The sequence below is a fragment of the Carettochelys insculpta genome, chromosome 6, assembly GCF_033958435.1.
Source record: "Carettochelys insculpta isolate YL-2023 chromosome 6, ASM3395843v1, whole genome shotgun sequence".
Classification (NCBI taxonomy): domain Eukaryota; kingdom Metazoa; phylum Chordata; order Testudines; family Carettochelyidae; genus Carettochelys; species Carettochelys insculpta.
The window spans coordinates 49,784,872-49,797,415 of NC_134142.1; the positions used below are offsets into that span (position 1 = coordinate 49,784,872).

At 40.4% G+C, this 12,544-nt stretch overlaps 1 protein-coding gene across 4 annotated transcripts in view; it reads right to left on the bottom strand.

The window, feature by feature from the left end:
• The window catches only part of NUBPL (NUBP iron-sulfur cluster assembly factor, mitochondrial), a 164,797-nt gene that overhangs the window by 145,789 nt on the left and 6,464 nt on the right, over positions 1-12,544 (bottom strand). For 2 of the 4 annotated variants that reach the window (XM_074996873.1, XM_074996871.1), the window contains exon 3: positions 9,117-9,151. In XM_074996873.1, the coding sequence (XP_074852974.1) occupies positions 9,117-9,151 (35 nt within the window). Of the gene's footprint in view, positions 1-2,689; positions 2,803-6,305; positions 6,423-9,116; positions 9,152-12,544 lie in introns of those variants that run through there. The other 2 variants (XM_074996876.1, XM_074996874.1) reach the window with 2 other exon arrangements.

Sequence of the window (12,544 nt, forward strand, 5' to 3'; positions counted from 1 at the left end):
CATCTGAATGCAAATGAATGCAAAATGTCTGTCACACACCAGAAACATTCTGTTAGACTCCGCAAAAACAAGTGATGTCACATTCACTTCCATTGTAAGAAACTGATGTCATGAGACCTCTGAACAGTTTCTAATCCAGTGTCTATTTCTCTAACGATATGCCGACTTTATGGAGCTGTGCAAACAATATGAATATTAGCAAATACATACACAAGTAGTGGGTGAGTGAGAGAGCAAGAATGATTCACCCAGCCCTACGCTGGACTAACTTCACTGAAAGGATCAAACAAGAAAAAGTGAACTATGAGCAATTTGTTTTTCTCTACCACATTTTACTCAAACCCACAAGAATTAGTTCTAAATCACTCTAAATGTTATATATAGTGTCTATCAAAAAGTTTTGTTTTTCAGCGCTATATTGTTTGTAATACTGTCTTACTCGTAGGAATACACTTTTCTGCAACTGTGTCTGCTGTTCTACATTTAAATCATTAACTTTTCTCCATTTCCCCAGCAGAATGAGGCAATCATTTCATTATGTGATAATGAAGGTGCTAAAACACTCATATAAAATTTGTATATTAACTGGTGCTCCTTCCCCTGACTACCTGCTTCTGTAACAACACAAAATATTGAAAGTTCATACTATAGAAATGCTTTTATATTTCTTTGTAACCAAAATGATTTGCATTGGAAACCAAAGTCTATTCTCTAAAAATTAATTTAAAAGTAGCTCATACTTTGGTCCCAATCTACCGGACAGTATTCCCAATACAAAGAGGGGATTAGAATATGTAAAATCAAATACTTGCTTGTTACATAATCAAACTACTCTAAGCCGAAGCCATTTGCTCTAATTTACTCACTAATTTATTACATACTGCTTTGCCCCTAAATCCTCCGCCCTTCACACCATAAAAGATGTTTTCACTCTTTACTTAGGAATGTAAGTCTTCTTGGAAAGAAAAGGGGATTCTAAAGGCAGCTGACTACAGAGTTTGCCTCATAGTGACAGTCTCCCGACTGGATTTGTGCCATCCTTAGTCATGCACAGCTGGTGTTTGCTCACTAAAATACTCTGTTCATAAACAAGCAATCTCGATCCTATTATTGCTGGCATCCAGTAAGTCAAGTTGTTTCAACTATAATAAATCGTCTCTGGCCATGTAGCTTTCATAAAAAGTCATTCCAGTCTGAATACGAATCATCTGGCATAAAAAACAAAAATTCTTTTCAGTGCTCCGGGGGAGTGGAACTAACTACTACTACATCAAAGGAACTAGAAGAATCATCTGTCAAAACCAAGCAAGCATTTAAGAATAGGACACAAGGGTAAAATTTAAGCTACTTCCCAACACCTCAAAAAAAAGTATAGATTTATGCATCTCAGTACAGTCACAAGAGCTCACCCAATTCTTAGATTAGCATTAATTATCTAGGTGTAAGGGTAACACCTAGGTGCTACAATTCTGCTAATCCAGTATTGAGTAAAGGCTACATTCCTTCCTGAGCGTGCATTAAAAAAAAACAAAACAAACTTTATACTAGACATAACGGTTTCATTAAATATCTAAATAAAATCCTCTATTTAAATTACATTATGTTTCTTGTTATACTCAGGGGCAAGATACATGGAGTACGTTCAAAACATAATGACTCTGCACAGCAGACAGACAAATCACAACCACAGGAGTGGTTTGCTTACGGCTGGCCTTGGCAACTCACTGAACTCTTAAAAGTGGCCCAAACAGCTGTGTGTTCACCACACACTCAAACCTTGCCTTGCATGCTAAACCTACTAATGGTAGCAAACAGTGACAAATACCCATGAAGGGGCATGTCTGATCCACTACGTGCACAAGTCTCCAAAAGCCAAGTAAGTAAAACAATTTCTAGAATTACAACCAATGCTTTTTTTTTGTGCCAGTACTTGCTGCTACTCAACCCCAGCCATGGAACTGGATGAAGAGAGGGGGCAGGGAGCCGGAAGAGTACCAGAACCTCTTTTACAAAACAAATCACCGATTATAACAAAGGCAGAACCATTGCTGCAGCAATCTAGTGGACATCTTATATCAGTGTTGCAGACAGATTATTATACACTGAAGGGAAGAAGTCATGGTCAAATACTTGACAAATAATGTACAACAGAAACAAACTGAAAAATGGAAGTAAAAAACCATAATACTGCCAGCTTGGTCATGTCCCGGACAAACAAGGCCCACCATGTTCATCACGCAAACTGAAGGGGGCAGGGGTGCATGGAATGTAAAAACACTATGCCACACTGGAGCACTTGCAGTAGTTATCTACAAATTTGAGTGGGAAATCACTGATTTACACAAAACAAGATGGGAAGGCAAATGACCATTATTTCACATTGAACACAAGAAAACAACATCAGGAAGAGATGGTCATGGATACAAAGACAGTCCTGCATTGGTGCTAAAGCCGAAGGCAAGCCAGGCTCTTATAGCATTTCACCTGATACCCCACACATGCTGAAGGCCAAAGTGTAATAAAGATGGGAAGGAGGTTTTAATGCAAAAGTAGGACTGGGCTAGAATGCTTCATTTTAAGCTATAGGATTTATCTGGACTCAATGAAGAAAACAAAGACGATCATTAAGTTTCTGACTAATCAACAACCTCAATAAAGAAAGCAGCAGAGGAAGTGAATTGGATCTCACCTGAGCAGCAAAAAGAGATGTCAGACTTTGTATTAGTCAATCACAGATCAAAATCAAGTGTGTCGTCACGCAGATCTTTTGTGGCCAGTATTAGATCATAAATTGGTGTTGGCACCAATGAGGTTGAGACTGAGAGCCACCTATCTAGTGGCAAGAACTAAGATCTTGTCTGTATGGATAAACTGAAAGAGACAAACATCAAAAACAAAAAGAGTCATGCAGAAAAACATCATGTCTCTGGTGAAAGAAAAAACAAACATTGAAGAGATGTGGAATGCAGTAAGAAATAGGATTAGGAGAGCTACTGAGCAAGCATTGGTCCAAAACAAAGAAACCAAACTGTTAAGGTGAGAGATAAGTGTAGAAAGCTGATGGAAAGTAAAAAAAGAAGACAATAATCTAAGATCAGCACAACATGTTGGCCAGGGAGATAAAACAGAAAGTGAGGTGAGGCAGAAACAACTGGGTAAGCAAAAACGTAAGGAAGCAGAAAAACACACAAAGAGAAAGATAAGAGAACTGAGTCAGACATAGAAGTTGATGATGGCAGAGAAAGGAAAATCTAGTAAATAATTGACTGTGAATAAGCGAAGAATATGCAACAAAACAAAGGTTTTGAAAGAGCTGTACAATGTGCAGAACACAGTAGATTAAATGTACATGGAGAAAATTCCAGTACAATGACAGAGTGGATGCCAGAATTCTTAGAAAAAAGTAGCGAACATTGTGGTAGAAAATCTGAAAAACAAAAGGCACTAGAAGATGTAACGTAACCACAGAAATGCTCCAAGCAGGTGAGAAACACACAACACAATGCACAGGCTATTCAACAAGATACACACACAAGATGGAATGCTGATATAAGGGAGGAAAGCAATAATAGTATAAAAAAGGAGATAAGAATAAGTCCAACCACTAGAAAGGAGCTGCAGGATAAACATTCACCAAAACTCTGCAGAAGTAAATACAGAGATAAACAGAAGCCGTGTTTGCAGAAGAAGAGGCTGGACTTAGACCAGCACGAAGTATGATACATCAGCTACTTGTGGTAAAACAGATTATACAGAACATAACCAAACCTGCTACAACAACTTTATACATTACAAACTGGCTTTTAAGACCATTTGGCAGACAGGGTTATAGTAAAGAAATGAACAACTGGATGGAAAACATTTATGGTACACTGATGAGTGCAGTGAGATGGAGACAAGCCAATAATGAAACGGTTCGGGATGACCATAGGAGTGAGACAGGATGCAGACTACCATCAGCCTTTTTCAACTTGGCACTGGAAACAACAATCGCTGTAGCAATGAGAGATGAAACAGGAGTAGTCATCTTATATGGGAGGCCAGTGTACAACTTCAGATTTACAGACCACGTTGAGCTCCAAGTATTGATAAAGAAGGATTGTACAGGGTGACCCTTAAGATGAATCTGGGGCCAATACACCTGGACTGGTTCATTAAAAAGGCAGACATCTGGGCTCACAGGTGGTGGTGGGTGGCTAGAAAGAGGTCTCAGACATCCCACATCTATTTTCTGAGCTAACCCACTGCCTGAGCACATGCACAGCTCAGCAGGTAAAGCATCTCGCCTGGTGTCTCTAGAAGATTAAGAGCGAAATTCAGGGAAAGGAATAGGGCCAGAAGTCAAGAGCAGGAGAGTTCTGCTGGGGACAGCCAGGACCAGGTGAAGAGCTAGTTGAGCTAGGGCTCCTAAGAGAAACAGGCTGGTAAACCTTTAGGGACTGGTCAGAAAGGCTGCAAGCCCACAAAAAGGGTCTTGGGAAACCTCATGGCTCTCATCGGGAAAAAGAGCTGGAGAAGCTGCTAGGAAGGCTGAGGTTTCTTTGGCTGTGGGCAACCAAAGACAGACTGCAAGGAAGATGGGGAGGAAGAGGTTGTATCCACCTGATGGGAACAGAGAGAAACTGTTTGTCCCATAGCAGGCTGGGAAAACGAAGCCAAGAATTGAAAGAGTGAAGTGGCCAGACCAGATTAAAGAGCAACTGTGACCCAATGGGAGATGCAAAGAGATTGTTTCAATTATTGTAAGCTACTGGCCTAGTCAGCGTGTATTACATGACTCCAGTCTTCATCAGACGTTGAAGAGCTTTATGGAGAGGCTAAACAAAAGACAGATACAGCTGAGCTGCCTGAAGGAAGGATGGAATGCTATAGAGCAGGTGTATAGATTTACAAGGATTTTCAGAGAATAACTCATAAGACAGAAAGTTTTGACTGAAGATCAGAATGAAGAATGTAAAATATATGGGAAATTGAAGACAGGGAAAGAGGTAAAGATCAAAGTTTGAGACCAAGAACTAGAATAAATGAGAAAATGTGTGTACCTTAGAGGACTGATATCAAAGAATGAGAACTGTCAACATGACATACAAAGAAAAACCTGGACTAACCAATATTGCATTTGGAATATTCTGAAAGATATGAAAGACATTTTTTATTGAAATGTCTTCATCCGATCTGCACTTTCAGTACCACTGCACTTTACTTACAAATAACATGACTGCCCATCAAATGGGGATGGGGATAACTCACAGAATAGACTCGGGGTAAAAAGATATTTGCAGTATAGATTCACAGGGTAAAAAGGGACAGCAAGGGTCATCTGGTCTAATCCCCTTCCAAAATGCAATATTTATTCCTCCAAATCACTTAAGACAGATGGCTATCCAGCCTCCTTTTAAAACCTGCAGGGAAGAAGCTTCCATAATCTCCCTAGGCAGTCTGTTTTATTCTCTAATTGCTTTTAGAGATAAAAAGTTTTTCCTGAGATTTTTCACCTAAATTTGTATAGATGGAGGTAAAGAAGTGAATTAAGTAAAAATTGCTATCGATAACTATACTGAGAAATATAACGTAATGACTAATCCCTGATTACGTGTTCATCTTTATTATTCTGAATACCCTGTTATGGTATGAAGCAGTGAAAGAAAAAAATTCCTTGATTAAAAATGTAAGTAAACATTCACTCACTCCTATGCAAACCAGCTGCCATTGCCACACCCAAACCCTAGTAACAAAAAAATGTTACCAGTGAGGTGGGAGAGAAGCTTTCACTAAATGGCATGGGAGGAGGGAATGGAAGGAGGAGGACCAAACTCCTTCATAAGTTTTAGGACACTGGTTAGAGTATTCACACAGGTTTAGTGAGGCTCCTTAGTTCAAGTCCCTCAACCTCCTGCAAGGAAGCAGAGATTTGGACAGGTATACATCTATGCTTATGGAAAAATCGACTCATGGGCAGTCAATCTTCCAGGGTTTGATTTAGCACACCCAGTGGGGATGCTTTGAACTGTCCATGAAGCCCCATAGACTCTGGTACATCTGGCTGTCACAAGGAGAAAGGGAAGTTGATGGGAGAGTTTCTCTCATCAACTTCCCTCTGTGCAGCAGCAAAAAATCTATTTTAGATAACATCTCCAACTATGGAGTTGTATGGAGTGGACAGCAGACTGATACGGTTGTTGAAGAAAAGCAAAGACAATGCAGAGGCAGCGGTGAGAACATTCAGAGAGGTGGGACATTGGTTTAGAACAAGTAGAGGTATGAGACAAGGAAATCTGATATTGCCAAGTATCTTCAACACTCACCTAGAGAATGCAATGGACACGATCAAGGAAGAAGAAGGGATATCTGTGCACAGGATGAGAATCAACAACTTGAGGTCCACAGACAATATAGTTATCATTGAAGAAGATGAAAAGAAGCTAGCGGGAACAGTGCAGGTGCTAAATGAGGAAGGGAAATGGTACAGACTTATTAAGAACATTTATAGAACAAAAAACAATGGTACAGTAAACCCTTGACATAAGTGGCTTTACGTTGCGTGTAACCCGCTTTAACATAATTTAAGTGCAACCTGAAGCTGCTCGGCAGCCTCTTCTCCTTGCCTTTTCCCAGCTGCACAGCTGTCACCCTGACAGCTGTGCTGCTGGGGGAAGGCAAGGCAGAAGCAGCCAGAAACCTGACCAGCCCTGGTGGGCTGTTCAGCTTCCTGGGTCTGCAAGCAGAGGAGAGCTGGGAACTAAGCTGCAGCCTGATTCCCAGCTGCCCTGTGCTGGCAGTAACTGGGAAACTGGACGCCATGAGCTGGGCCCACAAGTGGTAGGGAGATGGGAACCCTGCCACTCTGGGAGTCAGGAAACTGACTAACCCACCAGCCAGTTTCCTGGCTCCTACAAGCCCAGGAGACCCAGGAACCAGGCTACAGCCTGGTTCCCATCTTCCCCACCCAGCAACTTGCGTGAAAATTTGAGTTACACAGGGAGCTGTGTGTGTGTGCAGGAACACAACCCCCACATAACTCAAGGGTTTACTGTATTTGAAGATAAGAGAAATATGAAGGAAGATCAGTGTAGATGGGATCGAAATAGAGAACTGAGAGAAGTTTATGTACCTGGGAAGCAGCATAACATATGATCAAGACTGTGAGAAGGAAATAGCGACTAGAATAGTGAAAGCAAGAATGAGTTCAAAGGTGCTGGAGATCTGGAAAACAAAGCGATTAGCTTATGAATGAAACTGAGCATCTTGAAAACATGTATATTCAGCAACATGTTGTACGGATGTGAGACATGGGTGATAATGAAAGATTCGAAGACAAGGATATTGGCATTTGAGAGGAGTTACAGAAAGATCCTGAGAATAGGATGCGCACAGGTTACCAATGAGGAATTATATAGGAAGATACAGCCAAAAGAGAACCTACTGTAGAAGGTTATACTGTGGAAGTTACAGCTATTCAGGCATATCTACAGAATGAACGACAAATGAAAATATCCTGGTATTTGGCATAATGGATGGTTTGAAAGGAGAGGCAGACCCCACAGAGAATGGGTAGATGATATAGTAGATGGGTACGGAGCTAAGCTACAGAAACTAAGCCACTCTGCTTTGGACAGGGAAAGATAGAAGGAGATAGTGAGGCAGGCATTGGACACCAATGGGTGTGGAGCCCGTGGCTGTTGATGATGATGATGATGACGACGATGCAGAGCTAGTCTACACAAACTAAGCCGCTCCGCTTTGGACAGGGAAAGATAAAAGGAGATAGTGAGGGAGGCATCGGACACCAATGGGCGCGGAGCCCATGGTTGATGATCATGATGATGAACTCCAGCTGTGTAATCTTTATAGCTGGATTTGCATATCTTAAAAAAAAAAAAAAAAAAAAAAAAAAAGAGTCAATTTACCTCCTAATGTAGACCTGGCTTATGATTGTTTCTGAATCTAGTCCTATGTGAATCTGCTCTATGCCGCAACTAATGTCTCATACATACAAACAAGACTTTTTACATCTTTCTTTGAGCTACATCTACACTACAGAGATCTTTCGAAAGAAGCCCTCCTCGAAGATCTCTTCCGAAAGATTACATCTACACGCAAAAAAGCAGCTCAAAAGAGTGATCTACTCTTTCTAAAGAGAGCATCCACACAGCCCCTACTATTTCGAAAGAACAAGCCAGGGATCAAAAAAATCACACCCCACAAGAACTGCTCTTTCAGAAAGGGGCCATGGAGCATCTACACACACCTTCTTTTGAAAGAAGCTTTCAAAGGGGAGGGGCACTTTTTCTGAAATGGAAAAGTAAAAACGATTTCAGAAAGATTGCCGCATTCTTTTGATTTATTTTTGAAAGAATGTTTTTTGTGTGTAGACACTCTACGGGATCTTTCAAAAGAACTTGCTAATGTAGACACAGCCTTGCTCTTATATATAAGATACAATTCAGAAGTAGGCTAGGTTCTTTGATTTACTTCAGTGGAACTACTCTCAGTTTACAGTGGCTGATGAGCATAAAGGAGCCGTCTTATTCTTAATGGTACACTGGTTCCAGGTGCCCATTTCTGACCTGATTTGACTCACGGTATCACAACTTTCCAGTAATAATCTGGTGTTAGTCCTTTTAAATAACTGACTCAAACTTCAGGGGAACATTTAGTTCCCTTTTTCTAGCCTTTCATTTCAATTATTTTTCTATACTAACTTCTCCTTGAAACAATAAACCTGTGTTACCATGACAGATTGTTTTGAATATTTTCTATTGTCTACACCTCAACTTCTCCCAAACATTACCATGAAAAAGTAGACCCAAGCCTGCAGCAGTAGTCACTAATATGGACCTATATGCCTTCCAGAATCACAGCAAAGTCATCAAGATACTGATAGGACAAAGGACAGCATTAACAAACCCAGACAAGGGGTCAGGACTTCTAACTCATTCACTGTACCAACATAATTAACAAATGAACATAACACAAAAAACTTCAATGAAAAAATAAAGGAATTTAGACAAATACTTTGATTTAGTTTAAGTGGCTGCCACAAACAGGAACTTTTTATTTACATCAGTCAAAAAAACTAAGTTTATTTTAAGTTTGGTAACTAGATGTTCACCTACCGAATCTTGTGCTGCTAATGCAAGGGCTATGTTTACTGTAAGAAAAAGAAAAAAAAAGTTAATCGCAGAAGAAATTTATTTCCAAAATATTCTACAGTATTATGAACCTCCACAAGGAGGGACAAGACATCTAATATAAATGTTAAGCATATGATTACAACTACCACTTTAGTTCTTAAGACTGGTCTTCAGTGCAACAGTTAGCTCAAATTAGTACTGTATATCTAAGTTAAACATCTGGTTCCAGGAGAGAATAGAGCAGCCACACGGCAAATTAATGCAAGAGCACCAGAATGTTTTGATCACCAACACATAGCATCTGATGAGTTGCTGTAACTCCAATTTTTGCATCTCCCCTGCATGTTCAGCTCCAGCACTAGCAGCATGTGAGTTTCTACACCCACCCACAAATAACTCAAGGGCTAACTAGTTTGATCTTAAAACACCTTGGCTGTGTCTACGCTACAAAAATCTTCGAAGTTGCTTATTTCAAAGTACGACTTCAAAGTAAGCAACTTCAAAGTTGAGCATCTACACACACAACCCTACTTCAAAATTAAACTTTGAAATAGGGCACTACTTAATTCCCAGGAATGGAGTAAGGACTTTGAAGTTGGGAAAAATGTGCGTAGACTCTCTGCTGGCTACTTCGATGTAATGCCTAACTCTGAAGTTAGTTCCTAGTGTAGATGCACCCCACTTAACTCACGCTAGGAACTTACGAGTGAAATGGAGTCAGACTAAGAGCCAAACTGGAGTCAGAGCTCACAATGATAATGCAATGAAGGCAAGCCTTTTGTTTCTAACAGAGTGCAATTTTTTTTCAAAAAAGTACATTTTTGGAAATCTACCAAAAGAAAAGCTTGAGGAAAATCTTTGAGATTTGTGTTAGAGAATTTAATATCAATTTATTTTTGAAAGCCTTAACAAACCACACACTCACTCAGAACACACCTCTCATACAATGACCAACACTTTCAAAAACAGGTTTGTGCTCATTTTTGCTTCCTATTAAGGGTGTTTAAGTCTTGACATTTGATACAGAAAAACAAAAACCAGGTTTTTGCTTAATTATTACTTTCAATTTCCAATTTTGTCTACCCCAGAAGCATTTGTCGAAGTGCTGCTTGGAAGAGAGGGGAAGAGATTAAAAAAAGATTTTTCAAAACAAACTTTTGCAGAAATGTTCAAGTTTTTTTTTTAAAATAAGATTTACTCAAGAAAGCTTTCTAAATTCCAGTTTGGAATTTCTGGCCAAAACCAGAAAGACCACGAGCCCAGTGATTATGACTTTCAGCTAACATGTAGAGAGTGAGGTTCCAACTACTGACAGAATCAGACAAATTAAGGACTTGAACAAGTTTCTCCTGCCTTCTAGATGAGCATTCAAATAATCAGGCTGCTTACTGTTCTTTGCTGAGTGTGTGGGTGAGCTACACACACACACACAAAATATTCAAATGGTATCAAGTTCACCCCAGTGCAGAACAAGGAACAGTTTTGAAACTGAAAACTGTCATAGGCTGGGAAGACCATCTTTCACCCAACTCTCATGTGGAAGCAACTTAAGAACTTGTAAAATGTGGTACGAGAGAACACTGAGCAACTGAAAAGGGTTTTCAGTCAGTTTGTTCACTGATTTTATTTGTGTCAACATTTATTCAACTCCAGTACTTGGAAAGGAAGGATATTTTTAATTAAAGATTCAACAACCAAACACCTTCAACTAAGGTGCAAGACCCTGAAAAAGTTCTTCAGAAAAACCAGAAGACTGTTTAACCTTCCACACTGAAAACAGACATTTTTGTAATAAAAACTTCTCTAGGCCTTCTTTATATATCATACAAAAAAAGAACCATAAACTCAAGTTCAGTTCTCCACGAGCAGTTCCGTTCTTAGTGGTTACGAGAATGACAAGACAGACTCATTGCAGAGTTGGGAAGAAAAAAAAATAGCCATAATTACAAAGAGCAAACATATTTGCAGGAGGAAATTCTAGCGAGATAAAAAAATAAATAAATAAAATGGATATGGAAAGGGGGCATGAAGAAATAGATAGGAAGGAATACAAATAAACCACAACATAGTAGGTGGATAGAAAATAGTATGAAAGGAAAAACACCAAAATATAAAAACAAGAAGAAAAGCTGTTTCACACAAAATTGCACCTTCTCTCTTTCATAGATAGGAAGTGCCATTTCCAGAAGACATAAATTAGGTACGGTAAAGTGTCAGAAGAAACACAGAAGTTGATTTGGCTTCTCCTAAAAAGTAAAAAGTTGTAGTGAAAAGGGAGGGAAAAAAGAAAGACATACATCAGTCAACAGCAAACTCAATGGCAGATTAAGAAATGGCTTTGGGTAGGCTTCACTGGAACTTACATCCAGTTGTCCTAAAATGGAAGGATGGCTGAGGCTGGACTGGAAGCTAAGCAATGAAAAATTACGGAAAGTGAGGCCCCTCGATACAGAATTCAAAGATACTGGCTTCCTCTTGGGGTCCCCAGGTCTGCAAAGCAGTCACATACATCTGTAGAACTATCTCCCCCTAAACCTCCTCTGACAAAATGGCCAGGGTACACAACTCTAAAAGGGAATTAAGCCCAGATTTCAGCAGCAACTCAAAGCAGCATTTTTATTCAGCTTAACTGTCTGAACTTCAGCCCTTCATGTTAATACTGAAATTTCTGTTCACTAGAGGCCCTGGTGTAGCTCCGCTTGCAAACAGATGTCGGGCTGGAAGAAAGTTCTAGACAGAAACCTGTTGTAATACACATCCAAAGTGTATGGGCTAGGCCCTGGCTGGGGCTGGCATGACACAGGGGAGCCCTATTGGCACGCTGGGCTGGCCCCCCTCTGGATGGGGTAGGGGGTGGCAAGGTGCAGGAGGGTTTCTGTTGGGGGGCTGGTTCTAGACAGAAACCTATTGTAATACACATCCAAAGTGTATAGCCTGGGCCCTGCACTGGCTGGGGGAAGAGCTCCAATGGGAGCTGGGCCAGGCTCCGCAGTCAGTGAGGGAGAGACTGGCACAGTCAGGGGGTACTTGGTCACGTGGCTGGGCCAGGCCCCATGCTGGGTAGGAGAGGGGCTGCACTGGGATCTGGGCCTGGTCCTGCACTGGCTGGGGGAAGGGCTAGGGCCAGCACAATGGGGGAGGGGAACATAACAGAACCTTACACCGACAGACAAATGGACAGACACAGCAAAAATAATATACGCTCTATGATTTTGACAAATGAGCACCCAGAAACTGCTTTATCTTCTCAGTACATCTATGCAATAACCAATGAAAGGAGACTATCATGCAAAAACACCAAATCCTTGGACAGTGAATTCAGAGTTAAGCTGCCTCTTGGATACTTATTACTTTTATGTAGACAGAGCGCATAAGCCATTTATATGGTCAAAGAACTACAATCTCTATTC